The 27,979-nt window shown below is 47.1% G+C and overlaps 8 protein-coding genes across 8 annotated transcripts; 4 read left to right on the plus strand and 4 right to left on the minus strand.

Annotated features, from left to right (window-relative positions):
- Positions 1–3,540: 3,540 nt before the first annotated feature.
- On the plus strand, positions 3,541–4,283 carry BDW43DRAFT_274783 (uncharacterized protein). The gene is made up of 2 exons (XM_032041772.1): positions 3,541–3,789; positions 3,844–4,283. Exons 1-2 carry the CDS (start codon positions 3,687–3,689, stop codon positions 3,981–3,983), a joined length of 243 nt encoding a protein of 80 aa, XP_031900829.1. The 5' UTR covers positions 3,541–3,686; the 3' UTR covers positions 3,984–4,283.
- Positions 4,284–6,366: 2,083 nt separating this feature from the next.
- On the minus strand, positions 6,367–7,899 carry BDW43DRAFT_310668 (uncharacterized protein; the record flags this gene model as incomplete). Its single annotated transcript, XM_032047006.1, has 5 exons — positions 6,367–6,512; positions 6,600–6,820; positions 7,126–7,313; positions 7,369–7,634; positions 7,698–7,899. The coding sequence occupies 5 exons, from the start codon at positions 7,897–7,899 to the stop codon at positions 6,367–6,369; spliced, it is 1,023 nt and encodes a 340-aa protein (XP_031900830.1).
- A 1,447-nt stretch (positions 7,900–9,346) lies between these two features.
- On the plus strand, positions 9,347–11,822 carry BDW43DRAFT_310669 (glycoside hydrolase family 95 protein; the record flags this gene model as incomplete). The annotated part of the gene is made up of 3 exons (XM_032047007.1): positions 9,347–9,819; positions 9,870–10,093; positions 10,141–11,822. 3 exons carry the CDS (start codon positions 9,347–9,349, stop codon positions 11,820–11,822), a joined length of 2,379 nt encoding a protein of 792 aa, XP_031900831.1.
- Positions 11,823–13,787: 1,965 nt separating this feature from the next.
- BDW43DRAFT_319078 (uncharacterized protein) lies at positions 13,788–15,299 on the plus strand (the record flags this gene model as incomplete). The annotated part of the gene is made up of 4 exons (XM_032048829.1): positions 13,788–14,063; positions 14,238–14,305; positions 14,368–14,747; positions 14,810–15,299. Exons 1-4 carry the CDS (start codon positions 13,868–13,870, stop codon positions 15,297–15,299), a joined length of 1,134 nt encoding a protein of 377 aa, XP_031900832.1. The 5' UTR covers positions 13,788–13,867.
- Positions 15,300–15,429: 130 nt separating this feature from the next.
- BDW43DRAFT_66597 (cytochrome P450) lies at positions 15,430–17,411 on the minus strand. The gene is made up of 5 exons (XM_032050353.1): positions 17,162–17,411; positions 16,238–17,103; positions 16,059–16,169; positions 15,842–16,008; positions 15,430–15,790 (listed from the first exon to the last, which is right to left on the minus strand). The coding sequence occupies exons 1-5, from the start codon at positions 17,358–17,360 to the stop codon at positions 15,616–15,618; spliced, it is 1,518 nt and encodes a 505-aa protein (XP_031900833.1). The 5' UTR covers positions 17,361–17,411; the 3' UTR covers positions 15,430–15,615.
- Positions 17,412–19,353: 1,942 nt separating this feature from the next.
- On the minus strand, positions 19,354–21,945 carry BDW43DRAFT_310672 (uncharacterized protein; the record flags this gene model as incomplete). Its single annotated transcript, XM_032047008.1, has 3 exons — positions 19,354–20,027; positions 21,650–21,680; positions 21,730–21,945. The coding sequence occupies 3 exons, from the start codon at positions 21,943–21,945 to the stop codon at positions 19,354–19,356; spliced, it is 921 nt and encodes a 306-aa protein (XP_031900834.1).
- Positions 21,946–22,693: 748 nt separating this feature from the next.
- BDW43DRAFT_274789 (2OG-Fe(II) oxygenase) lies at positions 22,694–25,881 on the minus strand. Its single transcript, XM_032041773.1, has 4 exons — positions 24,498–25,881; positions 24,065–24,414; positions 23,753–24,010; positions 22,694–23,706 (listed from the first exon to the last, which is right to left on the minus strand). The coding sequence occupies exons 1-4, from the start codon at positions 25,752–25,754 to the stop codon at positions 22,734–22,736; spliced, it is 2,838 nt and encodes a 945-aa protein (XP_031900835.1). The 5' UTR covers positions 25,755–25,881; the 3' UTR covers positions 22,694–22,733.
- A 1,684-nt stretch (positions 25,882–27,565) lies between these two features.
- Positions 27,566–27,944, plus strand: BDW43DRAFT_310674 (BolA family protein; the record flags this gene model as incomplete). Its single annotated transcript, XM_032047009.1, has 2 exons — positions 27,566–27,662; positions 27,772–27,944. 2 exons carry the CDS (start codon positions 27,566–27,568, stop codon positions 27,942–27,944), a joined length of 270 nt encoding a protein of 89 aa, XP_031900836.1.
- Between the last annotated feature and the right edge of the window lie 35 nt (positions 27,945–27,979).

The raw sequence follows: 27,979 nt of genomic DNA on the forward strand, positions 1-27,979 counted from the left end.
CAATTGTCCAACAGGCACAGCCAGAGGTTTGTATGGAGTGGCGAAGGGGCAAACGAGAATTTACCAATCTAATGGGTTTTCTTCTTCATATGCTCGGAGTATATATGAGTCCCCTGACGCTGGCACGGTTATCAACACAGCGTGGCCTTCCAAGTCTCTTCATCGTACCAGGTGCCCCATCAAAACCACTGCGCCAAATGTCGACTTCGTAATCCGCAGAGCCCAATTCAGTCCGTATCCGTGACTAGATTCCTACTGGAGCAAGGTCAGCTATCCATTTGCTTGCCATCGGGGTATTGGATAACCTACTCTCCAGTCGCCCAAGTATCCTGGCACTATGAGGAGGATCGCGAATCCCGTATAGGCTCATAAACAATGGGATTCTTAATGAAGCTAATTGTGTTAAATGCTCTGTGGGTACATGCCCTTCGTAGATTTCTCGGAGTCTGAAAGGCGGGTGCCACTCGATCTAACTGTTCACCGATCAGCATCAACTCTTATGTTATACTAACATCTGTACTTTCAAGTACCACGTCACGAAGAATAAGCCAAGCTTTTCGCAACTAGGCCGGAATCGAATGCCTGCCTTTCTCCCAGGTGGCCAATGAGGGAGCCTTGCGTCTGGGTCCATATTGTATAATCCCGTTTCCAGACCCACGCCGGTCTTCGTATCGGCCATCGTCCGTCCCTGAATATCATCTAAGACTTCGTTGGAATCATTCACGAATTCCACGTAGGCGACTTCGCAATTGACCCGGACACTCAACCGACTGAACGCGAAACCTCCGTCTGCACTGCTTATATAGCTGGTTGTAGCATTGACCGATAGTAGTACATCATGCTGTTTAAGAGGCCCTCCAGGTGCTTCGGCAAAGGAGGACTGGAAAAACAACGTAAAGATAATTCCTCAAAGGAAGCTTTGCCAGCAAAGCTGTGATTGAAGTGGGCGTGGGAACTCTCATGGCTTATCAAAAACTCGGAGCGAGAGAAGTAGATAGGGGTAAAAAGGAGTGAGTGGCCGTCCGGTTAACCCCTTTCCCTCAAGGTCAGTAATATATAGCTCAAAACATGTTTCATACGACCTTTCCTCGACAGCGTACAGCGCCCGGTCATAAAATTGATAGCGTCTTTTGGTACATGCTAAAGCCAAGGATAGTCCAAATGAGATGTCTACGCTTGCTTCAATTCTCTCTCCTTGAGAATACTGATAGTAATAATATTTTCTGTATATAGAATCAATTGACAACTAAGGATCAGACGTTAGTGCGCACTAGTGACTCTTATAACTTCGAAGAATTGCTGGAAACGGGAGAAATAGCATACCGTTTGGGACGAGCTCTACATAAGCTCTCTGACCATGTTGAAGGAGCTAGATGAGCAGTTGTGACACCGAGAACCTCAACCAGAAGAGAGAACATAATAGAAGATCACTCTGCCCTAGGCTTGCTGGTAAAACGTTATACTCTTAAGAGTATAGTTGGTGCAGTCGAGTCGCACGGCAACGGTTAAACGGCGAACCTTCAATAGTTCTCTGCTCATACCAAGCCACTTAGTACTGGAGTAACCCCTGGAACTTGTGCGATTAGATTAACCCGAATGCCGTGTCCAGCGGAGGCTGCAAATCGAGACAAACAGCCTTCTCACATTATCAACCTCTCGTGGCCCATATAAGGCACTACGGCCTACCCACGCTGAGCTATATCCCGAGCGGCTTACGTTGATGCGTCTCAGCCGCTGCTTAGGTGAGTCTGGAGGTCATGGTCTTGTGTATTCTTGTCTCTTTTGCACGGACACCGCTTTGGTTTAGGCTTTGGCTAGAGTATTGCGTCCGTTGTAAGAAGAGCTAGACCTGTTGTCCAAATGATGAGATTCATCGTGGCTGATTTATGAGAAGGGCCAAGTGTTTGGAATCAAGTACTTGGTCCAGAACAAACTGTAGCGTTGCTATCGAAGCCTTCAAACGAAATTTTATAACCATATCAAGACCGAAATTTATCACTCAGGGTGCGATCTCGCCTCGTAGAAGCCTTCGAACCCAATTGAACAGTTGACTGGGAAATTGACTTCCGGATTTCTGTGCGGGTTTGTACAGGATGAAATGCTCAAGTAGTTAGAATAGTGATATCAAAACCAAAGGCTGTAGTATCTTCATTCCTCTTCATTTCATACTGAAGGCGTTTGTTGATGGGTCGAGGATTCTTTGCTGAACATGAACAAATCAATTGACAAGTTAGGCAACATACAATCGAGTGCGGTAGATAATCCGCGACGTCACCATGGGTTTTTTTGAGATGCGATTACTAGGGGGCGAAAAAGCCGCAAAGGGGCTTGGGCAAGACAGAGAGAAACGAAAACCTTAGGGTAGCAAGTCAAGCAAGCTCCATTTGTGACTGTCAGATTGACCGTAGTAGAAACCAATCAGGCAGCTCCTTCCACTGCTGAGGCATGCCTTATGTCTAATATCAATAGCCATCTGTGGATAAACTCTCCCTCTGTTGTATTGTTTCGCCTGCAATATCTACCTCAGACATATTGCAGAAAACGCGAGACATGTAACGTAGTACTGTGAGGCCTCATAAGGCTTAGGGTGGAAGACTACGTTCCACTATCATAATCAGTTCGCAAGCTAGGAACAGTAATACGCTCATTGTTTATGGTATTTTGTACCCGATCTAGGGTATAGCTGGCACTTGATGCGGGTATATTACTTCCTCGTTCTGACTAAACAGATGCAAGTTCGTTCTTCACATTCTACTAGTCAAAACACAAGCTGGTGAATTAAAGGGGGCTTAATAAGTTGGCCAAATAATATGGTTTCCTGGATGGCGTTTTCCATGATATAGTATTTTCTTGCTCAAGTCAGTGAAAGGATGGTTGGCGCGTTGGTTGGTGGTAAGAGGGAAGTATCTCAGATACCCTGCTACTCCTAGACAATATGTAGATGCTACATGCATAATCTTTTGAATACACCAAAGATAAACCTTCTTCAGCTAAGTGACTGATGCTAGATTTTCCTTGCATAACAAGCGTCGGGTGCTTTTGAAATAGCCTAAATAGCCTAAATGTTGCCTTTGGGTGTTAATTACTGGGGTTTCAGGCGACTTTGGCGAAAGCAAGACGCCTTTGGTCGTTCGCCAAGGAATAACAAGCCCTCAAGAGACACGTAAGGAGGTACACGGGCAATCCCACCAATGCGTATGCGATCATGACCCCCGACAACATAGCAACACCACCTCATCTGGCCTATCAGCACTGGACGTTTAGCCTTCAGTGGCAATCTGGCTCCTTGAAGCTTGCAAAGCTAGACGTTTAACGGCGAAGTCTGATTGGCATGCCACCAGCGATCATGTCACTAACCTTCGAGTTTCCAGGGGCGCTGTGCAGCACACCGGATCGACGGCGACATGACATCCAATCGCACCCCTCCAAAACATAAATGCATAGGGACTCGATTGGCCGGTTCAGTTCAAATGAGTTGCAAGATGTCTCGTGACTGTACCCCGCATCATCATCTATTTATATGGCCCGTGGGACTGATATAAAGGGAGTCCATTTTCTCTCCCTGGTATCCTTTATGTCCTCATCGAGTCACTCTGGAGTGACAAGACCTTGACAGTAACCCTCTTGGTGACTTTTCTTCTACATAACAAGCTTTCTCGCCTATCTACAAAGCTATCAAAGCAATCATGTCGGCTCCAGTCATTCAGAGCCTCTCCTCCCTGGGCTCTCAAGTTGGACAATATGGACGGCGACAGGCCAACGCTTGGAGGGACAGACTCTTGACCACAGGTATGTGAAAAGAGACCAACGACCGGATGTGGCCACTCTCCTAACCCCAGGAAGACAAGTCTCGCAGAAAGGCCCAGATCGTTCAAACCTCGTTTGCTGTCCACCGACCCGTCTGGATCACGGCTGGGGGCGCTGCGTACACTACTGCAGCAGCAGCCCTACTCACACTACGATACATGAAGCGACTAAGATGAATTGCTCGTATGAGGGGTAATATAGATGGACAGGGATGTTTCTGGTAAACATACACATACAGCGGCGGACTGGTCCGAAGCCAAAGGCCTGCATTGATTTTCCTTTTTTTCCTTTTTCTTTTCTTTTTTTTTTTGCTGTCTACATTTATTTATTAGTAGGGTGGGTGATTTATGGCCACATAACGATGGCAGGGATGGAGTTACCGTGTCCGTAACGTTACCTTCGTTAAGAAATTTCAATTAAAGATAAACCAAGAATGTGCATGAGAATTTTATTAATGCCTAAAAGATACCTGTAGGATTCGTGGCTGTAATCAAGGGGGGTGGTTTGGTTGTTGTTACAATACGGTCAGAAAAGAAAATGTATCCTGGATTTTAATAGACGCTGCAACCCTTCTAGGATTATCACACCACGCCCATCATGCCACATCTACAGTACATGAGTATGTACACACATATAATGTATGTACTCTGACCTTTGGATCCCGCCCAAGTCTCTACCCAAAACACACTACGAACGTCTAGAATGGCAACTGGGACAACCCCCCCGAAACCCTTATCAGAATATAAGAGCGGGTCAAGACAAGATCCTCCCGAAGCGTTGGGTATGAGGTATCCAATGTAACTTCTTGAAGCGACTCCCCCCACAAGATCCACCAGAGCTGAGCCGAAATCCCTACTTAAAATACCGGCACCACTTTCAGCACACGTATCCGTACTTCGTAATGGATGGCCGCCATTGGTCGCCATTGGATCCAAGGGGTCTGTAGAATTCCAACCCCGCTCGATGGCGGCCAATGAGGCACGGGACGAATGCATTAAGTTGCATGATGACAAGTCCACTTACCCCGGACCCAAAAAGTCTTGAAAAGCAAACCCCGCACTGGGGTGGATAACAACACCCCAAAAAACCAGGCATCTTGAACTTGTAGGTGTGTCTCTATTCATTCTTGTCAGTGTCCGGTTCACCGACCACACCTCTCTCAAAAAAAGGAGAACTATAAAGTCTGGCCAAAAATCAAGTACGAGTCAAGAAGTGTAATACTAGTACTATCCTGCAGTAAACCCCCCTCCTCCCCGCTGGCTTCAATCTCAGACACTAGCGGTATCCGTGCTGATGTGAGGGTTGGACAATCATACTGTACAGCCCACTGATGCAAGCTGATATCACTAATCCCCAAAAAGGGGTTGATGATCCATTGTCCTTTCAATCTCTTAAAGGCATCTTGTAGTCGTCATATGACGTCTACAACCGTGGCACGGGATTTCCCTTTTAGGCAACCCTTGCTCTGAAGCGTCCCTTCAGCTTGCCAGTGTCCTCTCCCAGCAAAGGGCGATATATCATGCCCGACCGGACAAAAGAACGCCCGCCTTCCGTATTCTTGCTTGCCTGAAACATCGGGTCAGACTTTCGAGCTGGGTCAATAAACTAGTCTTCATGTGTATTAGATCAATGATTGTCTGAGTTCCGAGGCACACTGGGCGATGTAGAAAGGTCTGAAACCGACCTCTAGCAGTGTTTGGTGATTGCGGACCTTTATTTGCCAATGGTTCCTCGGGAAGGTGTTTCAGCAGTATATTTAACTATACTATCCATCGGTCCTTGCCGAATCACCAACAACATTTCCTATTGGATGTGACCATGAAATTACTGTTAATAGTGATTCGGCCTGGGAGCCATACCGTGCTCTACACTGAAATAACTCTTGGCTATCAATAAAAGATACTAAATTACATATTATGTTAGGTACGGCTTAAGGGACTCAGCCCTCCATAACCTAGTAGATGATTTCCAGAAATAGATAGATATCGGATATATTTATAGCTATACGGATATAAGAGTAAAGAGTATCATAAAAAAGAATCTATTGTCACGGATAGAGGTTTAGGCAATCAGTGAATGAGTGGTAGTCACGTGACCCTTCGTCCATAAGGGCAACACAACACAGTAGCTTCATGTTTCTTTTCTTTTCCTCTCTTCAGCTAAGTCTCTTGGTGATAGTCTACCTAATCAACTATTGATTCAGCTGTGTCCCTTACATCTATTAGACCTAGATAGTGGAAGTAAGTTGACTATACTAAAGTCAAGCAATATGGTGCTATGGGTTGTAATTTAGGGGTGGTGTTTAGAAATAGAGTATGTAATATGTTTAATATGAGTATTATAAAAAGTTGTGCTACATTTATTAAATTAGAGGCACAATTAATCTTTGTAAGATACATGATTGGATGCAAATACTACTCTGGTCTTACTGAGTCTTGATGACCTTTTACATAGATTGAGCCTCTTTACTAATAGTCTAGGTTCTTGAATTTTTCATTATGCTCAAAGCTCTATAGTATATACAAGATGTTAACATGCCACCAAGAAAGCAAATTAATCTTATACACCCGATATTCGATCTCCATCTAGTCCGTAGGCAAACCTCTCGTTCGCTCGTAATTCACTGCGCGTATTGCTGCGTGCATCTAACTCCCGCCGCGGCGCCTCAGCTGGCATTTCACCTCCCATTACCACCGGTGCATTCTCTGACCACATTTCAGCCTGTGGTTGCTTCCGGTAATTTTGCCGTCACCATCTGATGATCAAGATTATTGTCAATATGATAGCTACACCGGCAACACCACCGGCAACAACACCGACCACACCACCTACTATCGCCCCGAGGTTGGTTGGTGAATCACCCTTGTTGCTTGATGTGTCATCCGCGGAGTTGATGGTACCCTGGGTTCTCTGTACAAAAAGTGATTTCGAAGCTGTATCAGCCCATATTGATGGATAGGGCGAGGATTTGATGTCATCGGCTGTTGCGGGGGGGACGGAATATGTCGATAGTCTAGGCAGTGGATGGGTAAGTGCGTATTTTTTTATTTTTAAATATCTGCTGGAAGGCAAATAATCATACGTCAAATTGTGTCCGGATGACCTCAGACTGGGCATCATATACAAAAGCGGGCATATCGTAATATCCTGCATCGGCGTCGTCCGCCCACGCGAGTCTGCCTCCTACTCCGAGGGTCATGCGAGGCTTGTTGAGAGGTCCTGCTTGAAACCATTTGAAAGATGGGGTCGATAGATAGATAGAAGCTGAGAAGTCAGTGTTAGGTCGAAATTATCACATATAAAATAATTGAGACATACACGTCAGTAAGCGACTTCTTTGACGAGTAGTCCGCTCCTCCAATCACATAGATTTGGTACGACCACGTAGAGAGATCTTGTTCGACGACAGCACAAAATCCTGTTCTGGATGCCACGCTGCCGGCAGTGGTTTGATTGTACCACTTGCTCCCTGCGATATCGTAGACCCATGCATAATTCCAGTGGTTCTGAGGTTTTGGCTAAGAAAAGGTTTTTGAGGAATACTACAACCCAAACACTCACAGGAGTCAGAGTTGCATTGATCCCCTTCTGGACAGACGGAACTTCTCCTCCCACGAAAACTAGGGCTCCCTTTTCTCCGACGGGAACACATACCAGTGCTCCCCGCTGCACAGGGGTAAACGGTGCATCAAACTGTGTAAATGTTCCTGTTGTTGTGTTGAACTGAATCATCCCCGTCGTATATATCGGTGTTGGCGGGCGTAGTATCGCTGTCTTGATAAACCCTACCCAATATGCAGCTTGGACTTGGGGCGCATCGGCGTACGCTATAGGGCCTTTTATGTTATTGCAAAGAATCCCCCCTAAAGATAAGATAAAGGAGCACATACCTCCTCCTTGTAGTCGCACTGGCTTAATACTCGTCTGCTGCAACTGCCATGATTCATCTGCAATATTGTATGTCCATAGTCCCTGATCAACCGACGCCTCGCCTACGCCTCGCCCACCATTCGTAGACAACGTAATGTTGTCCTTTTTCGACCACATTGCCCGATCCTTCAATTTCGGGACCTCGGTGTCAACTAAGCTCATCTTATATTTTGCGCCATCCCCGGTAGAGAAGGAGGAAGATAGGTCAAGCTGCACAAGGTAAGGCCACCGTCGAGATCTGTCATGTACAGAACGTCATTGGCAATTTTAGCTGTATCAATCAGTCGTTATACGCTTAATTATACGCTTAAATTGTGAAAGCGACCGAGTTGCTTAACCCCGAATTTGTAGCTCCGGCAGAATCCACCCTGATAAGTCGCTTAATACAGTGGCTTCACTTAAAGAAAATAGTAAAACTAGGTGGGCAAAACCAAGTGACAGGAGCCATACCATGGTATATCGAGGGCCAGCAAATCTGATTATGTCGATTGTCAAGGGGTCAGATTCCCGTTATGAGTGGGCAGAAGGTTGCTTAAGTAGGACAATGCAACATAATTATAGCCGCCCCGGAGGGGTTGATCCCTACATAAGTAAATGACACTAGCTCAAAATTGTGTTCAACTCGAAGTTCGATGCAGCTGGCATTTTAAGAGTCGTGCGCTCCTGGCTTTTGACCAACGAGAAGAGCTCTTTAACCGCCGACGCCTGTGCCTACCAAAGGTCCGCCTCAAAACAGGCTGTGACTTGACATAAACATTCGACACCACCGTTAATCAGATTATATAGAATCGAGAATAATCCTGCTTTTGCAATCGCTCTGCGTCTGGCGTTGGTTGTATAGACCTCGTAGTGTACATGGTCAGGTATGTATCAATGCGTCCATTTGCCTCCAAATCCGTGCAATCATCAGTCTAGTATTGAACTCATGAGTAACGCTCCAGGTGTTCTCGAACACGTATTTTCCGCAAAAAAAAAAAAAAAAAAAAAAAAAAAAAAAAGACATGACGTAGACATGTAGCTGCTGGCGGGAAGAAGCCTTCGCTTGTGGTTATATCGTACCAAGCTACTGCGAGATCCTCGGGTGCATATTGTGGATGTGGACGAGAGTAAGGAAATGGGCTATGCTGCCCTGGCGAGTGCCACTATCGACCCATTCCATCCCACCCTAAAAAGTTCAGTAGGGGGTAATGGTATCTATAGGAGACATCTTTAGGGCTTGGGCATTGAATGTATTCCTGCCGCGATGGCTCAACTAAACTTGCCTGATTACGATGAGCCTGTATACAAAGCCATAGAGCAAATCTTGGACACATACAACATCGGCAATCCTAGCGTACAATCTTCCCGATGTCGATCAACTTGCACTATTTTATAATAGGGTGCGGACTCGGTATAATCGACTGCATCTCAGCCTGCTGCGGACAAAAATTTGTCACTTTAATCTATTTCCATGCGGGTTCCATCGCTTATGGCTGTTGATTCGTGGAATTACCAGGATATATCAATTCCTTCATGCGTACATCTCGCCACAGTTGTCGATCGCAACTTATAACGACGCATTCCCCACAGCGACAAATAATCCATGAGTTAGATATACGCTCCAGAAATCATGCTACTGCCTCACCTTATCACCTTGGCCATCGGGGCTACCATTGTCCAGGCCAGATTCGATCCATCCCGCTTCCTATGGTACACCTCACCAGCAAACAACTTCACCTCAACCCTCCCTCTTGGTAATGGCCGACTCGGCGCAGCCGTCTGGGGATCGGCCGTGGAAAATGTGACATTGAACGAGAATTCGATTTGGAGCGGGCAGTTCATGGACCGGGTCAACCCAGACGCTTACAGTGCTTTACATCCAGCTCGGGCTATGCTCCAAGATGGAAACATCACCGCGGCTGGACAGCTGATGTTGGCAAAAACGGTCGGGAGCCCTGACGAGCCACGCTCGTATCATCCGCTGGGTTCGTTAGTGCTAGACTTCGGGCACAGCGACTCGGATATGGCCAACTATACCCGGTCTTTGGATCTACTTAAGGGCCGGGCCTCTGTGACATATAAATATCATGGCGTTGCGTACAGGTATGCGGCATGCTCAACGGAAGTGCTAGATTTGAAGCTAATTTGCAAAGCCGGGAATACGTGGCAAGTCATCCTGCTGGAGTTATTGCAGCGCGATTGAGGGCTAGCGAGGCCGGACGATTGGATGTTACTGTATCGCTATCCCGCGGTCTGTACGTTGAGCAGAACGTCGCGATTGTAGGAAATGGGACTGGATCGGTCAAGCTGCGTGCGTCGACGGCCGCATTACACGGGATTGGCTTTTCGGCAGAGGCTCGCATTGCTCCTCACGGAGGTGAGTTTTTTCTAGCCATTGTCAAATAACACTGCTAAGAATGAAAGGGCGTATTTCTCGCAACGGGGCGACGGTGGTAGTTCGCGGTGCGACGACCGTGGACATCTTCATCGATGCGGAAACATCCTATCGTCACGACGACAAGGCAGCATGGGAGGCCGAGATCGATCGGAAACTGGATGCAGCAGTGCACTGCGCATTTCCGGCGATCGAAGAAGCTGCCATTGCCGATCACCAGGGCCTTGCTGGCCGAGTGCATCTCGATCTGGGCTCCTCTGGTTCTACATGGTATTTACCCACCGATGTCCGACTCCATAGATACAAGACAAATCCGGATGCAGATCCAGAACTACAAACACTCATGTTCCAGTTCGGTCGATACTCACTCATCGCATCGTCGCGGGAAATAGGGACATTTCCTCTTCCTCCTAATCTTCAGGGATTGTGGAACGAAGATTATGAGCCGGCATGGGGAGGCCGATACACGGTGAACATCAACCTGCAGATGAACTACTGGCCAGCGGGAGTCACGAACCTGGCCGACACCTTACCGCCGCTGATCTCGCTGCTTGAAACAGTGAGACCACGAGGTCAAGATATCGCTCGGCGCATGTACCACTGCGACGACGGTGGATATGTCCTGCACCACAACACCGATCTCTGGGGAGATGCAGTTCCAGTAAACAACGGGACTAAATGGACGATGTGGCCAATGGGTGGCGCATGGCTAGTTGAGAACCTAATGGAGCATTTTCGTTTCACGCAGGATACGACTCTGCTCAAGGAGCGTATCTGGCCCCTACTGCGATCTACCGCTCAGTTCTACCATTGCTACCTGTTCTCATTCAACGGCTATCTGAGCACAGGGCCATCGATCTCTCCAGAAAACGCGTTTGTCGTGCCCGATAACATGACCCAAACCGGCAAGGAAGAGGCCATCGACATCGCACCGACGATGGATAACTCCCTCCTGTCTAGTCTCTTCCTCTCCGTCATCCAAACGTGTAAGATCCTTGGTATCAACAACACAGATACCGCCCAGGCTGCATCCTCTCTGGCGCGCATCAAGCCTCCTCAGATCGGATCCTACGGACAGATCCTCGAATGGCGTAAGGAATACGAGGAAAGCGAACCGGGCCATCGGCATATGAGTCCCATCTTCGGCCTCTACCCTGGAACGCAAATGACGCCCGTCATAAATTCAACGTTAGCAGCTGGCGCCAAAATTCTCCTTGACCACCGAATTGCTCACGGCAGTGGTAGCACTGGCTGGTCGCGCGCGTGGACAATCAACCTTTACGCCCGCTTATTTGACGGCGACTCCGCGTGGAACCACACACGAGTGTTTCTGCAAAAATATCCGAGTGCGAACCTCTGGAATACTGATGCGGGACCCGGGACAGCCTTTCAAATCGACGGTAACTTCGGATTCACGGCGGGCGTTGCTGAGATGTTGCTGCAGAGCCATGCGGGAGTGGTGCATCTCTTGCCCGCCTTGCCGTCCGCGGTACCGAAAGGAAATGTCTCAGGATTGGTCGCTCGAGGGAACTTTTTGGTGGATATAGAATGGTCGAGTGGAAAGCTGACTTGGGCAAGAATCGCCGCGAGAGCAGGAGGGAAGTTGACCATTCGTGTGCAGGATGATGCGCAATTTACAGTAAACGGGCGTCCTTATACCGGGGCTATCGCGAGTAAACATGGCGAGGTGTATGAGATATCAGCACACTAGACGTTGTTATTTCCTTACATCGCTATAGCCGTTCCTGAAAGTATGACATCCCTGTGCTCCACGTGGTGTTTATCGCTAGCACAGGTGACCTTGTTTCCGCAGCATAGAGCCCTAACTCTTGTGCATCAACTCTCAATACCCATTATTGCAATGAGGAAGTGATCTCGTTAACATGTAATTCTCATACTCTCTGTCGAGCGGGAACATCCATTTGAAACACACCATAACAAACGAGCGAGCGACTCGAGTTAAACCTGTTTGTAATATAAACATTGCGGGTCTGGACAAAACCTTTTTTCTGGATAACTATCCATGCAGACTAATCTATATCATGCCCTAGTACAGATTAGAACCAACAGTATAATCTGAAGCAGATCCAATATATATCCGTGTTTGACACAAGAGTCGTCCTAGATTCATACGTTCAATGAATGGTCAAAGCTTTACAAGACAGGAGAGACCTGACGTCCAAAAACGCTTTGTTTGCGTAGACAAGTTATCTGCTGGAGAAATTTCTTTTCATTTATGTTTTCCCAATTTTAATTTGTAATCCTTTAAATTGCAGACATTGACAAGACCAGCATTGGGATAAAACCTTGCTGGTGCTGCTAATTGCGATGCAAGGCCAGGAACAGGGTTGGTGTGGGTTTTCACACGGGAATGCTCGATAGACATGTCATTCAGTTCAGTTGAATTTCCCAGTAGTTTCACTGGTTTATTGTTTTTTTTTTTTTTTAAGCAAGCGTACGCTCTGTTGTGTGTAAGAGTCCACTTAATTGTGGGCTTTGATAAAAATATCTACAAATATGGGATTGACCTAATCGGCTAGGGGACAAGGCCCACTGTCTCAATGCTGGATAAGCTTCCACCTCCATTTTACTGGCTATTGATTTATTCTGAGCACGCTGTAATATGCTTTCCCTGACGAAGAACTACCACAGCCTAGAGTGTCCATGAATCAGCAATACCGAGGTGGAAAATAGGCGAGCGACAACAATTATGTGTGGTAAAGCTTGGACGTCACATGACCGCCGAACAATGTCCGGGAAGCCCTACTTGCCGTAGGTTGTAATAGCAGACACTTAGCCGGCGATTCTATTCGCTTGGCTGTAGAGCTTGCTGCTAGTTCTCATCCTTCAAACACCGCCAACCCACTTAGTCTGTCAGAGGAGAAAAGGGGAATTACAGAGTTGTTTTGACAGTGGACATATTGCTTAACTGTTTCTCGCACCGTTCCAAAGTGGACCCTCTACCTATACCAACCATACTTGCCTCTTTGGTTTTTAGCCCACCGTGTCTGGAAATCATCTCGGCTATAGAACGCGAAGGGGTAGCGAAGAGTGGAGCAGTGGGTATACATAAGGGCCAGGCCAGAAATGCCGGGCAAATGCAGCATGGAAAAGAAGAGCAGAAAAAAATAGGTAAAAAAGAGGAACAAATTACCAAAGCACTAATTTAGCCTCAGGCGCAGGATACGAATGCCTGGAATGCTCAGTAGACTATATGCTGAAGATTTATAATTTTTATTTTGTGAATCACTCCAAATCGATCACTTGTAGATATCACACGTAGGGATTTCTTCTCAAGATCTCCTATTGAATTCAATTTTCGAGAAGGCAAGTCCCCACCATCATTATGAGTTATGACTCGGTTTTACCCGTCTTCGATCTCGGCTAAGAGTTTCACGGCACATTAGATCGTTGTAGATCCCAGCCTCCATGTTTAGAAGCTTTTTTATTTCTTTTATTCTTTGACCTGATAACCACTGGCTCGTTTCTTTCCACAGCTAGTCTAATATAGGGCGTTTCTTGCCCCTTTCCCCTCGTTTTTGTGACTTCGCCTGTCACATCTCCATCCTTCCCTTCCCTCGTCCTAGGGGGAGACTAGAGTCATACTCGTCCCTTGCGACGTATGGCTGAGTCCTTATGACTGACTTACTTCGCGGCTTCTCTAAGACAAACAGGCCCATCGCCAGCCCTATTCTTCGCCGGCACTCCTAATTGTCACTATCTCACCATATCATGATTTAATATATCTACAGCGCCATGTCAAGCCTTGTTATCGGAACGCCCCCCGTGGGTCTCGACCTGACTGAGAATAGAATCGCCCGCAATGACGGTACGGTTGCTGTCGTCATGGCGATTGCCACGGTTTTCGTGGGTTTGCGATTTTGGGCACGAATGATAAATGAAAGTGCTAGATTGGCGTATGATGATTGGTTTGTTTTATTGGCATTGGTATGTTTTTTTACATCGGTCGATGTTAGATATATCCGAGACTTCGAGCGATGACTGGTCGACTAAACGCTCTACATGAATAGATATTTGCATATGGGACAGGCGTATGTTGTATATTAGGTATCATCCGCCCAAAATAACTTGAAACAGCGCATGGGCTGACAAGGAACATTCTCAGGCGGCGCATATGGTATAGGGAAACATATTTGGGCTGTGGATGAGAGTGATGTCTTAATGAGCATGAAAGTAAATACACAGTGCTCTCACTTAGCAATATGGTCTTGTGAGGCTCACCAAAATCTGTACAGATTATCTTCGCCTACGTCGTTCTCTACGCTACTACAGTGCCGATGGTCAAATTATCGGTCCTCTTGCTTTATCGCCGGGTTTTTCGCCTCACCTGGACCTTGTACTTCTGTGCTTTCCTTTCAATCGGATACGCCATCTCTGTTTCCACCACTATCTCTCTCGCTTGTGTTCCGACATCCTTCTTCTGGACTCAGTGGGTCTATCCTTTAAGTGGAGGCCATTGCCGCATCAACCTCTACCTATTCTATCTGTGGAACGGCGTCGCCAACCTGTTCACCGACGTCATCATTCTATGTCTGCCTATGCCGATCGTCTGGAGCCTACAGATGCCTAGGGGTCAAAAATGGGCAATCAGCGGCATCTTCTTGCTCGGAGGATTGTAAGAGACGCAACCTACCCTTTGTACTAGGAGTAAGAATCTAACGCTAGTCAACCTTATAGTGTCTGCGTAGCTACTATCGTCCGCATCTGGGCCATAACGCAGATGAAGGACTCCGTCGACATTACCTGGGTAATCGGCGACGCCATGATCTGGTCCAACGTCGAACCCTGCATCGGTATCGTTAGCGCCTGTCTCCCCACCCTGCGCCCACTTTTGCGCCGTATTCCCCAGCTCCGGCTCTGGGGCTTTTTCAACAGCAACGGTCTCTCGCGCGACTATGGGAAGAGCCACAGCAGGGGTGCTTCGGGCAGTGGTCCGGGGAGTCTCAACGTGTCCGGGAGCCGGGGAAATGGGAAGAGGAATCGATTTCGCCCGGAAGATGATGAGATCTACCTGACCACCGACGTGGGACGCGGTAGTAGCCTTCGGAGGGATGAGAGTGTGGGTCCGTCTAACGGGTCGACTTCTTCTAGCCAGGAGCCGATCCATATGCAGATTCGGGTGAAGCATGGCTTCCATTGGAGTGAGGAGAATGATCACCGTTCTTGAAATGGCTACCGAAACCGAGCTCCTTACGCGCTGGAATAGCTAGGCGATACGGCCGACTATCGCTGTCTGATAACGGGGACTCTATTCGGGATTGTTACTTTTTTTATCCTATGAAGAATTATACCACTTATGACAGTTCACCAATACATAAATCCTGGATCAACCATCCCTTTCTTCTTTATGTGTATCTCACTCTAGTCATTGCGTATGTTGACCATATTTGCTCCCAGGTTACCGGAACGCTGTCCCTGATTAACGCAAAGCATCACAGTAGATCAATGCGCTCCACCATAACACATTCCAAAATATCCTACCCTCATTCACTAACAAGACCAGTAATCACAGCCCGCACGCTAGAGTTTCCCTTATCGGGGTACGGCATCCCGAAATCACGCGCAAATTCAAGATTGCTCTTTGGTGTCTCATACAGCTCCATATCAAATTGACGAACGATCGTAGCGAGAACCAGGAAGAGCTCCGCGTAAGCCAAGCTACACAAATCGTTAGCATTATAAAAGTTAAAGAGAAGAACTCTAACGTACTTTAAACCCACGCACATCCGGCTTCCCTTTGAAAAGTTCACCAGATAGCGGTCCAATCTCTGGCCCTTTACAGCAGCTCGTATCCATCTCTCTGGGTCGAAGGTGTGGGGATCAGGGAAGATTTCGGGGTCCATTAAGATGAAGTAATTAGTTTCACTGATTGGGGTCTGTCTTTGAGTTAGACTCGTAATACATGTGTTGCAATGAGCCAACTTACTCCCGGCGGGATAGTATAGCCCTTGTACACCAGCGCCTCAGTAGGCGCAACTCTAGGCGATCGATTTGCGATACCAGTCGAAAGACGCAATGATTCGCTAATCACGGCAGACTACATAGAATATCAACATTTTCAGCGACGACATCAAACAAAGAAGGGGGGGGGGGGGCACTACACACCATATACGGCAACTTCTCCAACTCGTTCCACGTCGGCCGGGACTCCACCGTCGGCATAACCTGCTTCAGCTCCTCGCGGAGCTTCCTCCGAATATCCTCCCTACAGAATAGGTGATACGCTGCAAGCGAAAGCGACCTGGCCGTCGTCTCCGTGCCCCCAATAACCAAAGCAAAGCCCTCATTCATCAGCCTCTGCGGCTCCCGCATATGCTCCGGCGTACTCGGTGCAGCAAGCATATCAATCAACGTCGCCTCACTCGTAGCCTTCGACCCGGAGATCTCACCCGCTCTCACCAACGCCCCAATGCCCAGATCAAACAACTCTCTCTTCTGACTCCCCAGCGCATGCGCAGGCGGATTCAACATCTTCAACACCCCCAGCGGCATCGCATTCATAACCGTCTGCAACCAGGGGAAAAAATAAAGCAAATGGGCCAGCCGCATAAGCCCATTAATCCCATCACGCACACTCGCGTTAAACCCCTCCTTATCAAGGCTATTTGGATTGAACCCATACACATACTGGTAAATCACATCGGACGTCAGCGCCGCAAACGCCGCATCCAGGCTCACAGGTACATGGGCTTGATATGCGTCCCGGAAATGGCGGACGAGTTTGTCGAGACTATTCTGGATAAGAGACTCCTGGTTTTCAATGGCACGTTTGGAAAAGTATTTCTCGACGGGGGCGCGGCGCTGGCGATGGGCTTCCTGGTCTATGGCCGCGAAGCCGGAGCCTGGGAGGCCGAATTGTGCGACGTGAAGGGGGTTCTTGGAGCGTTTGCGGAGGGTCGAAGCGTAGATTTCGTCGTAGTATTCTGGGTCTTTGATGTGGACCTCGCGGGGGTTGATGCGGATTATGGGGCCTTGGTAAGTGTGTCAGTTGGGGATTTGGTGGGTTGGGGAGTAGTGGTTAATGCCTACCGTAGACTTCGTGCAGTCGTTCCAGTTCCCAGATGAAGAGGCCTCCTCTGATGATGTTGTGGTAGAATTCGTAGCCATCGGTGATGGCGGCCAATTTGGGGCCCGGGATGTGGCTTAGCGGGTGGAAATAGAGGCGATAAATGGCTTGAGCCACCCAGTAGGTGACCAGCCCTATCCCTAGTAATGCCAATGCAGCCATTACGACCGGTTCTTTACTTGAACAACATGGATATTTTTGGCAAGGGAGAAGGAACAATAAAATTCTTACGAGTCAGGTCTCAAGGACGGGGGGAAGTACCATGTCAGTGGGTTTCAGCATTGAATGTAACTCCATAACCCCTATTGGCTCATAAATGAGGATGAGCTCGGTGTCTGCATGGCTGATGCAACCCACTAAAAACTAGCCTTGAAGCCGTTGAAGCTACCGTGCGGAAAGGCCCCATTGTAAACATCGCATCCCTTCATCTGGTGGCTAGCGATTGGTTGGGCGTTCCGGTGATATATGGGTCTGGCTCGGGTAAAGCTCCTAGATAAGTAGATACAGTGAGGCGGAAAGGGAACTAATCCCGACAAATACTCAATATTCGGAGATGAGATAAGAATAAATGGAAAATAGAACTGAGGATAAACATTCAAATGCCGCGATCCGTGCATCGTCCCCCAATTAACTATCAGCCGGTCAGTATCTTAGTAACCGTTTACTAAATCCCAAGTGAGCCCAAATAAATTTGAGACTTTAACATATATACTACTCCCTACAGTCGGCTACATATTCGAGTATATGGGCTCAAAGTAGCCCAAGTGTTGTGACACTGAAGTTTGGGTTGTCGAATGGCAATTGTCATACTTTATACATACAAATAATAGAGTATCACAACGCAAGGGTCGATGGCTATGGAACCAGAAGTATATACTCTCAATTTGCTTCCCCCAGTGGGAGAAAGTGCTGCTTATACCGAGTTCCTTCTCAGTTTTGTCCGTGATAATGATCTCAACCCACACGTTCATATTTCGACTAAATCCAAGTTAATGTAAATGATACGGGGGAAATTGATCTACGTCGTATAATTGTACCTCGCACTTGAGCTCCAGGAAAGAGAAACATGCAACTCTTTTGTAATCTTGACTGAGTGGCCCTAGATATAAGTGCATGATGATATGGTTTTATGGCGGGATCAACTTTTCAGGTTCGCCATCTCAGCCCCTAAGTTGAGCCTCTGCTTCACATTGAAATCATGTCGCATTGCCATTCTCACCCTTTCCCGTCAGCCACCTTTAAGAATTCTTGATCGCTATAGCGCTAAATCTCTTGCACATCAGCCTATCGTTGCTATCTCCGCGAAATATGTCATGCCATGCAGCTTCGGCGAGCGTGGAGCACTCTCATACAGGCATAACTTCCTTCTATTAGGTCACTTATGGGTCATGGGTACCAAGATATCTTCCATTGATACATCATCCTCGGTCTGGAACAACAAAGATAGAGAAGTTGGGAAATTAGAATCACTGTGGCTTGAGGATTTTGTGGTTCATCATTCATGTCGTCCCAGTGAGAAATCAAGCTGATAAGCTGGAGCTCGTTCATACTGCAACAAACTCCCCAGCCAACGGTCCAGCTATGCGAATTCTACCAAGCAAGATGTTGAGAGGTGTGGCATATTGCTAAGATCTATCGAAAGACTATTGGATTTGGTATAAGTCTGAAACCTTCCAATCCTAGGAGCACCCTATGTCGCACGCGCTAAAACCCTCTGTCAGCCTGAGCTGTAATTCGGATATAGGATTGACTTTTCCAAGTATACAGTACTGTGAAGCTCCTGACTACGATTCCAAACATGTAACGAGTGGGCAGAACATGACAAGATTTATACCAGAGCTCCGACTAGCAAAGTTGAATCGACACGACTATTTATTAGATACGGAGAATGACCAGTACCGGCTAGTTCGGTGATTACGCTAACAAACCTATGAAGCTCTTCAGAGGCTAGAAACTTGAATTTGTTCTTAGTCTGGTAATTTACTATCAACGGACCGGAAATTGCAGGCCTTCTTGATGGCCCTTCATTATGTCTAGCAAATCGTTTACCTTCACTATCGGTAACGCGTCATGGGGTGGAGATCCCAGGGCACGCTGGTTGCTCTTGTTCAAGGCCTTATAAATACATGTCCGGTAGCACTGAACTACAGTGGATTTACTGTGTGCAACATGGATTCATTAGCTTGTAGGCTTCATCTGAGGTCTTGAAAACCGGATTCATTCCGGACTTTTGTTCCCTCCGAGGGCATCTCTCAACTGGGTACACGGGTGGGGCTTGGCCGTTACAACTACATACTCCATCCAACACGGGTTTTTTGGGACTCTGTAATGCCACGTCTAGTGAGGAGCCTGTGAGATGGCCTTTCGTTAATATTACAACCTGTGTGTCCCGGTCTATGCTCTGGTCTTGATCTAGGTTGTTTTTCTCGACCATGCCCTCACAGGCCGAAAGATGTAAATCTCGCTTTGAATTGGGGAGAGAGGAGCTGTTCAGGAACTTGTTGGAAATATCTTCTGTTGTTTGATGCCATGATAGTGTAGAGATCGCGATATCCGTGCCACGTAGGGCTCCAAATTCGATAACTAGCAGGGTATTAGCTCCCAAGTCTCTTTCAACATCCCTCATGGCGTCTTCATTAATGGTCTGGAGTTCATGGATTGCCATGTCCGGCAGGTTTTTATTGTTGTTGTGCCACTGGAGCTTCACCCTCAGTTGCTCCGCGTTGCAACCGGTAATATCTCCACCTAGCAATTCGAGGAGACTAGGATGGTTTGGTCTATCATCACGGACAGGCACCAATGTCGGGTCTGGGATTTCACGTCCTTCGACTATGGTTCAATTAGCATCGGACACAACATCAACAGTGTGGGTAAGATTGTACATAGTTTGCAACCAATATAGAAAATCAAATTGGCTTCCTTGAATTTGATTTCCAAGTTGGGAAAAGGGCACATATGCGGACTGCGATGCGCTCATTTCCCTGGAGCTTTGTTAGTACCATCCTAAAAGTGACCTAACTGATATGACACGAACGGTTAGGGATCTAATCAATATGTGAAATTTATAGAATACCTTTCCATGATGCCGCATTAAGCACGCATTAGCCAAGCCAGTACAGGAATAGGGGGAGAGAGGTTCTTCCATAACCATCCGGGTCCAGTAGTAATTAAGCGATTCTCAAGGCTCATTCAAATACATTCAGACTTTTCGTCCAATTTTCTGATTCTATCCTCTTCCGTCATAATTACCAGCTCAAACCATGTCCAGTTGCCTTCTGAAGCAATCAAGGTAGACTTGTCGCCTTGGTCATGAGAGTGGATAACAAGCTGTATACTGTTCAGCTGTTCTCCCCGAAAAGGTTCAATGGCTGAAAGGTGTGCTTTAGTAATGTCCAGATATGTGTCACCTACCAGTAGGGCCGATGATCTATAATAATCGCGTGCATCATCCGTCATAATTATTTACTGGGATTAACAGAACTATTCCCCACCGTGAGATCCGATCTCTCCCTGTGTGGTTGTGGTGTTTGGGCAGTCCGTTAATTACTTGACAGGTATATGAATCACTTATATTCCGGAGCGAGTATATTGCGAGATTTTAGCAGTCCTGTTCTTGATACTACTCAGATGTGAACTGACACGTACTGAGCTAGAGAAGTAATTAGTCTAAGAGAAGCTATGCAGACGATGAAAACCCGGTAATGCGAACCTACCTTCGGCAGGTTAAAGCGATAGATTTTTAAGGTTTACAGAATATATGTATAGGAATTCTAAATCAAGGGACTTTCTATAAGTGTGAGCCGGTCCAAGGCAACAAGGCTTCTGAAAACGCGAGAGGTTCGCAAATTCCGACTTGATCAAATGACATTTGTGAAGCCAACCCTAGGATGCCCCGCAAAACACTAAGTATCCGGACGGCCCCCTTGGGTGGACCGCGGGATGTAATGGTAAGCACAGCATCTGACCAATCTCCACGTACACAATTACCCGAATTAATAGTGGTGTGCACGATCATTTAGCCAATGGGTGCATAGATGACCTAGAGTAGACCTAGAGCAATAGACATCTTGGCAGCATTCTTGCGTAAGAAAGTTGAAATGAAGCATATTGCGGGGTACTGGAGATGTGAATTCGTTTACCTCGAGCTTTTGCATGTGGATGCTACTGTAGAGACCCAGGAGCATATTTCTTGGATGTACATCTACAATACATTAGTAAAGAAACAGCCGATAAACGTCATAAATTATTAAGAGAGGGGTGTAGGTGCAATACCCGTAGGCTCATTTGCGCAAGCTGTAATGCAAGGACTATTGCTTGCCATACTCACTGGCTACTTCAAAGGAGTCTAGTAGTCGCCGGATATTTCTCCGACCTCGATGTGAGCTATCTGTCACACGGTGGCTGGTATGATCGTAGAATGGGAGCTCACGGTGGACCGGGGAAGTATGTACATGCACTTTCACGGCGACATATTGATGGTCTCTGTATCAGTAAGCTCAATTCCACTATACCAGGAACCGCAGACACTTACTTCAGATCCCGAGTTAGCCAAATAGTTGATGACGAACCAAAATTCAAGATTTGCGACTGTTTGGTAACGTTCTTGGAAAGCCTCCTCCATTTGAACAGCAAAAAATCGATCTGCCCGGTAACCATACAGTTTCTCCTCCTCGACTATTTGATTGGCCTCGATGGTTTGAAGTCCACTCGTGGGAAATGATCGTGCTTCTTCTGAGGAGCTCGGCATTGATGTTCCGCTTGGTGGGCTAGTTGAAAATGAAGTGTTATCCGTTCATTCCAGGGCATCATCATTCTAGAATGCAGAGCAACAGCAGCTTGAAATTATGCCCTGTTGCTAATAGTGCTTCGCCGAAGGCAAGTTGGCAGATTTTGTCGGAGAAGGGATGCCATTGTCGAATAGTAGTGCTTTGACCACGACAGTCCGAGCGCTTTGAACGAAGAAGTTCGCCTTCCCCGAGTTGACAACACATTCCAGGATTAATTCTACTTTATAGATCACGCCACACTTCGCAAAAAGAACTACTGTCTGGCTGCGTCTCTCCCTAAGCTCGTTTGGTAGGCCTCAAAATACAAAACTCAGTTTCAAACGGCTGTTCCAGCTGCTCTTGAGAAAAATTCACGTAATTTGTTTCACCTTTTAATTCGAATGTGTGACTTTCGCATGTAGCATCTCAAGAATGATGCTAGGAGTCCCTGGTAGATGTCAGCCTTCCAGGCCACTTAAGGATGCAAACCAAACAACAGTAGGATGAACTGACTGATCCGAACGAGGTATTATGGATATAAAGTTCTACACGTTCATCACCTCCCCTCTAAATCAATACTGCAGCAACGAGCACTTGCATATTCGACAGTTTTTCTAGTGATAGAACCATACAATATTGCGTAGACTTTCCCGAAATTGAGAAGAACGAGGGTCCTCAAAGCCGAAGCAAACTCCTTCATCGATGAAAAAAAAAAAAAAAAAAAAAGAGGGAGAGAGAAAGTGTAAGTGTGGGCGAAAGGAGATCATTTTCATCGCTCAAAAGGGCGCTTGGCCGGCACTGTGCTTTGAACTGTGTTTCGAGCATTCCAGTGGCTAAGGACTGCCTGTGACGTATTGGAGATTGCGAGATTTTGGTGCGCAAAGATAGAGTCATAGGCATCTCCAAGGATCTCTTCCATGATGCCCATTTGCAACAATGGCTGTAGCTTAGCCTGCGCATTTCCTGCTCGTATGGTCCATGCTTGGTAGTTAGAAACAAGCATAGCCTTTGTTTTCACGACCCGAAGTGTGTAGGGTGAGCGCTCTTTTATGGTGGTCGTGTAGAACCAGGACTTATCAAGTTGCTGGTCCAAGTGTTTTCTGCGCCTTTCTGCGATTGGAAAATCCTTGGTCTTCTTGGATGTATCATTAATGAATCGACGCAGAGAGGGGCAGTCCCGACAGTCCGGACTGTGGCATCGGATAGAAGTCCTCTCTCTCCAGTCGGGTGGCGGCGAAGGGGCACTTTGGACGTAGTCAGTCACATACTTGGTCAACACCTGTTTGATAAATCGCCGTTCACCGGTGGTAGAGGAACGCTTTGTTGCTTTTATGTGCCCACAGAGGCCGTTCACCACGGGAAGTAGGAATTCATGAAAGGCGCTCTCCATTTCGCTTCCCTTAACATTTAAAGTATATTCAGTAAGGGTGTTCATTATTCCCGTGATATCGTTGTCTGTAGCGTCCGCTGATTGAATCAACTTGACTACCAGTTCTGGGGATATCCGTGAGGTCTTCTCCGGCGGATGGCAGTAAGAAATCCAGGCATAAGTTTCACCAGGGCGTAGGCGTGTTCCCCTTTCAACTTTGAAAGATCGAACAATCTCTGGAAAAAGCCTTTTAAACATTGCATCCACCTCACCCTTGTCTAGGTTTCCTGTGTGCGAGTAGTCATGGGCCGATGTAATGAATGACACAATTAAAGCGGTGTTCTCCGACTTCTTCTCCAAGAAAGCCATAACCCTGACACAGTCAGCACTGTAATCTTTATCAGAGAAGAACATCCTACCTTCCGAGTGTCCCTGGTATAGGGCAATCATTCAACACTTTTGCCAGATCATGCCCGTCTGATTCTGAACCTCCAAGTTCAGTAGATAGAATTCTATCAAAAGTGATATCCTGCCACTGAAATACCTCACTCAACGCCTTTTGATCCTGCTGCCCGCAAATGGAGTGAAAGTCTTTGACCAAGTCAGAAAGCAATTTCATGTGTCGAAAAAGCAATTTCTGTGTGCCATATCTTTCATTCCCAAATAGTTTGTCTAGTCTATAAGGGTAGATTAGTGAAGAAATGTTGCTCAATAGTATGGCTTCGACTTACGACGTGCGAATACTGGCGAGGCCATGCTGTGAGATAATCTTGGCGATTTTGGCAATCTGGGAGGGCGAGAATTTACCACCAAGCGACTCCATGATCCGGCGAAAGAGTTGTAGGTCAGCAAGTTCAAGTGCAATTTGCATAACCTTGTCATGTTCTATGTCGCTATGTCTTGATGAAGCTAGTATTACCCTGCATACTTGTAACAGCTTTTGCTTGGCCAGCATATCATCTGGCCGTTCTGAGACGACATGGTGACATTCTTCCAGAAACTGTTTAGCATCGCCCTGTCCGCGTTTTAACTGCTGACATGCGAACAAGAAGCGAAATCTTTCAGGGATGATTAATGCGCCCTGTGAAGCTACCGTGAGAAGCCGGGGTTTCAAGGGGGATAGCAGTGTGCACAATAGCAGTTCTGACTATCATAATAACTTACTGTCTCGTGGTAAAAGTGTGTCGTTGTAGCTCCTTCATTGCCCGTGAAGCCTTGAAAGTCTTCATTATCTGGATCGCGGTCGAAAACCCCCTCTTGAACTAGCATGTCCTCTCTGAAGGGTATATGCCTTCCGACCGTAATGCCTTCTGAGTTCACCACATGCGACAACTCGAGGCTGGAATCAATGAGGTCTCTAATGGGGTAAGTACCATTACCAGCATAGTCATCCCGGTCAGAGTAGCCGCCATAGTACCCATCATAGTACCCATCATCATCAACTCCACCAATGTCTATTTTCTCAATGTTAGCTAAGAAGATATTGAACCCCGTTCTCCTACATGCATCCTGGAGTTCTGCAAAACGCGACTGATCAACCCCTTTGAGTCGAGAAAAGCTAAGCTCCGCCATGGTATACTGGTGCTCAAGTTTATAGACGAGCGCTGGCGGGCAGGCGTCTCTTATACCCTCATCCCAACCATCTAGGTATTGCATGGGGTCTTCATCAGCGGCGCGGGCCCAAGATTCCAGCAGACGAACAAGTTTTTCCGTCTTACTGCCATGAAAATCTAGGAGCGCGGCTGACGGGCGGTGGATCAAATTGTAAATCAGAACAATCCGATACCCAGATGTAACAGGCTTTACCTCGTGGGTGACATCCGCATACCATGCCGCCCATGAAAAGCCAAATTCGGAAGTGGATGCGGTTTTGAATGTGATGCGATCGTCCTGGTGAGAGGCGATCACATCCCCTCCTTCATGTTTCGACGGGAGACATACAGTGAGCGTTCCGAACATGCCATCGGCCTTTTCAGAATCCTGGTGCGGCAAAAAGAATGCACCCTCCTCATAGATCAGTAATTTATATAACTCCGCCTTCACCTCCTGGGAGTTTGCCTTCAGTCCAAGGCCAGTTACAGCCTTGTTCACGAGCATGCCAATCTGTGCTTGCCATAGGGGATTCTGGAGAGCCAACTGGTCTGCGTTGAGTTGCCAACTTTTCCGTACTGATTCGTTTATTAGGGTTTCTGTTCCCTTCCCATAGGGACTCAGATGGGAGGCCTGAATAATTGCCTTCGCATCCTCCACGGATATCGGAAGCCGAATATTCCCCACACTTGGAATGTAAAGGCCGGGATTCACTGCGGTGTGAAGATTCGCGCTTGTCACAAAGGAACCTGTGGACCGAATATCGTCTAGAATGGCGATGAGGTCTTCTTTGATGTCGAGAAGGTCCTCTTCATTTTCCGGTGAGCTCATTTTATTTCTTTGGCTCAAGGTGGATTAGTACTAGTAGAGTACAGAAACTGGTTAGCTGAACAATGTATAGTCAAAGACAGATAAAGAGTATGGGGGTGTGTCAAGTGATCCGCTGCCGGGGGCCAATTCCGGTCTTACGTGTATAAGCAGCAGTACCTCTTACAGGTATCGTATCATGTCTCCTTTTGTGCTACACCGCCTGGAACGCGACGCGATCCTGCAGGTACCGCAGTTTAGGCGTGTCCCGTGATATAACATGCAATTTAATATAGACCAGCGATGAAGAACTCATTGTGTTCAATGGTTGAATGAGACCTATTATGATCATCCACTGGTACGTTTTGTAATTTCTTGCTCTCATTGGCTCCAATGAGCTAAATTTGTCACAGTAAGCAGTGTCTTGGGTTAGATCAACTAGATACAACTTCGCAGCTGATGATCCAATTATCTCCTATGTATAAAGCCTACTTACTAATTTTAACCAACATTGTGCTCTTATCACCTGTGAAGTGCTGTGCAAGGGGCAATTGGCCGATCATCGTCATCGCACAGTGTAAGTTCGACCTCAGAACCGTGGCCAATGGGGCCTTGCTTTATCCGATCTCCTTTCTGCCTCAAGACCCACTCAGTTATAAACAAGATACATTTTATTCAGTTATAGCGTTGCGCATGTCAGTATCAGTGCCAAATATAGGGGGATTGAAGACGGAATTACCTGTGGCTTTGCATCAAGCATCGTATCAATCTCGTCTTCGATATTGGACCCGTTATTGTATAAGTAGATACTGATATACTCTTTATAGTTCTGTGAGCTAAGACTGCATTCTCAGTTTATTTGTAAATTGGACTACCGCCATATTCCTAGGGACAGACTCTCTCCAGTCCTTTACTAGCATATTTTGTACCTTCTGGATTAACTCTTGGCTATGTTCGTCTAGGACCTATTTTGATAGGCATGTTAGAATAGCGCGTATCTCCAACGCTATGAGGAAGGTATAGCTTATACAATCGCTTTTAATCTTTGTCCTGACAAATGCCATAGAACTCGTCTTCACCGACCCCTGGCTTTTCGACTATCAACCATGCACGTGTCACATGTCTACCTAGCGTCCAAGATCCTCCATTTCTTAGAACAAGAAGACGAACCGGGTTCCCGATATTGAGTGCATGCTAGTTTAGGTACAGAAAGTAGTTACCCAATACTCTCCAGCTGATGCTCGTGCATGCAAGCCCAGCTCTCGCTACGTTTCAGGTTTATGAGCCAAAAGACAAACAATGCTGTGTGACTAGAACCTTCACCAACCTGTCGAGTGTCTCCTCAGTTCAAATCATGGTATAAAGCAAGTGCCAGGTGCCATCACCATGGAGAAGAGGATTTCGTGTATATCTCGAAAGAGCTTCGGATACCCCTTTAGGAAACCCGAGGGCCGACGGAATTTAGTAAGCCTATATCATATCACGTGACTTGGCGGGCATTCATTCTTACAGTACACAAGGTTAACGGAACGATGATGATTAATCCTCCGTCATCAGATATCAATTCCGTAGAGACAGAGAAAGCATACAAAAACATTCTTTGCGCCGCCTCAACACTGATACTCCCCAACCCTCATCGAATTCTCCCGTGAACCTCATCTCGCCTCGTCGCCTTCTCTCCCCTGCACCCGATCGACGAACTCCCCGTCCGCTTGATGTACTCCCGCACCTCCACCCTCTTAAGCAGAAGCTGCCGGTACTTCTTCCGCGCCCCCCTCCATCACAGGCAGGCCTTTTCGATCTCCGCGCGCTCCTTCGCAGCCGTCAACGCAGCTATGGCAGACGCTACCTCGGGCGTGACCGCCGATGGACTGAAGACCAAGTTGATTGAGCAGTTGCAGGCACAGCATGTCGAGATTGAGGACCTTTCGGGTATGACTACAATACAGAATCCGGTTGCGCTTTGGCAATTACAGGGACTTGTGGACGTTTGATTCGACACGAAAGGATACATTCGCTGACGTATATTTCGATCCGACAGGTGGTTGCGGCCAGGCTTTCCAGGCGGTGGTTGTGTCGCCGCAGTTCGAGAAGAAGACCATGCTTGCTCGGCACCGGTTGGTGAACTCGGTTCTGAAGGAGGAGATCGCGGCGATCCACGCCTGGACGCCGAAGTGCTACACCCCCGAACAGTGGCAGGCGATGCAGCAGTAGACGCAGATTCCGGTGGTTGAGGGAACGTTTTGGAA

The sequence above is a fragment of the Aspergillus alliaceus genome (genome assembly GCF_009176365.1).
Source record: "Aspergillus alliaceus strain CBS 536.65 unplaced genomic scaffold BDW43scaffold_19, whole genome shotgun sequence".
Taxonomy (NCBI): Eukaryota; Fungi; Ascomycota; class Eurotiomycetes; order Eurotiales; family Aspergillaceae; genus Aspergillus; species Aspergillus alliaceus.

What these genes read in the sequence shown, in the direction of transcription:
- BDW43DRAFT_274783 (XM_032041772.1), top strand. Translation starts at nt 3,687, where the DNA reads ATGTCGGCTCCAGTCATTCAGAGCCTCTCCTCCCTGGGCTCTCAAGTT. An exon ending in GGACAGACTCTTGACCACAG is followed by an intron (nt 3,790 to 3,843) that starts GTATGTGAAAAG and finishes AACCCCAGGAAG; the next exon opens with ACAAGTCTCGCAGAAAGGCC.
- BDW43DRAFT_66597 (XM_032050353.1), bottom strand. Translation starts at nt 17,360, where the DNA reads ATGGCTGCATTGGCATTACTAGGGATAGGGCTGGTCACCTACTGGGTG. An exon ending in TGGAGAAGTTGCCGTATATG is followed by an intron (nt 16,170 to 16,237) that starts GTGTGTAGTGCC and finishes TATTCTATGTAG; the next exon opens with TCTGCCGTGATTAGCGAATC. An exon ending in GCTATACTATCCCGCCGGGA is followed by an intron (nt 16,009 to 16,058) that starts GTAAGTTGGCTC and finishes ACTCAAAGACAG; the next exon opens with ACCCCAATCAGTGAAACTAA.
- BDW43DRAFT_274789 (XM_032041773.1), bottom strand. Translation starts at nt 25,754, where the DNA reads ATGAGCTCACCGGAAAATGAAGAGGACCTTCTCGACATCAAAGAAGAC. An exon ending in CACACTTTTACCACGAGACA is followed by an intron (nt 24,415 to 24,497) that starts GTAAGTTATTAT and finishes GTAGCTTCACAG; the next exon opens with GGCGCATTAATCATCCCTGA. An exon ending in ATACCAGGGACACTCGGAAG is followed by an intron (nt 23,707 to 23,752) that starts GTAGGATGTTCT and finishes TGACTGTGTCAG; the next exon opens with GGTTATGGCTTTCTTGGAGA.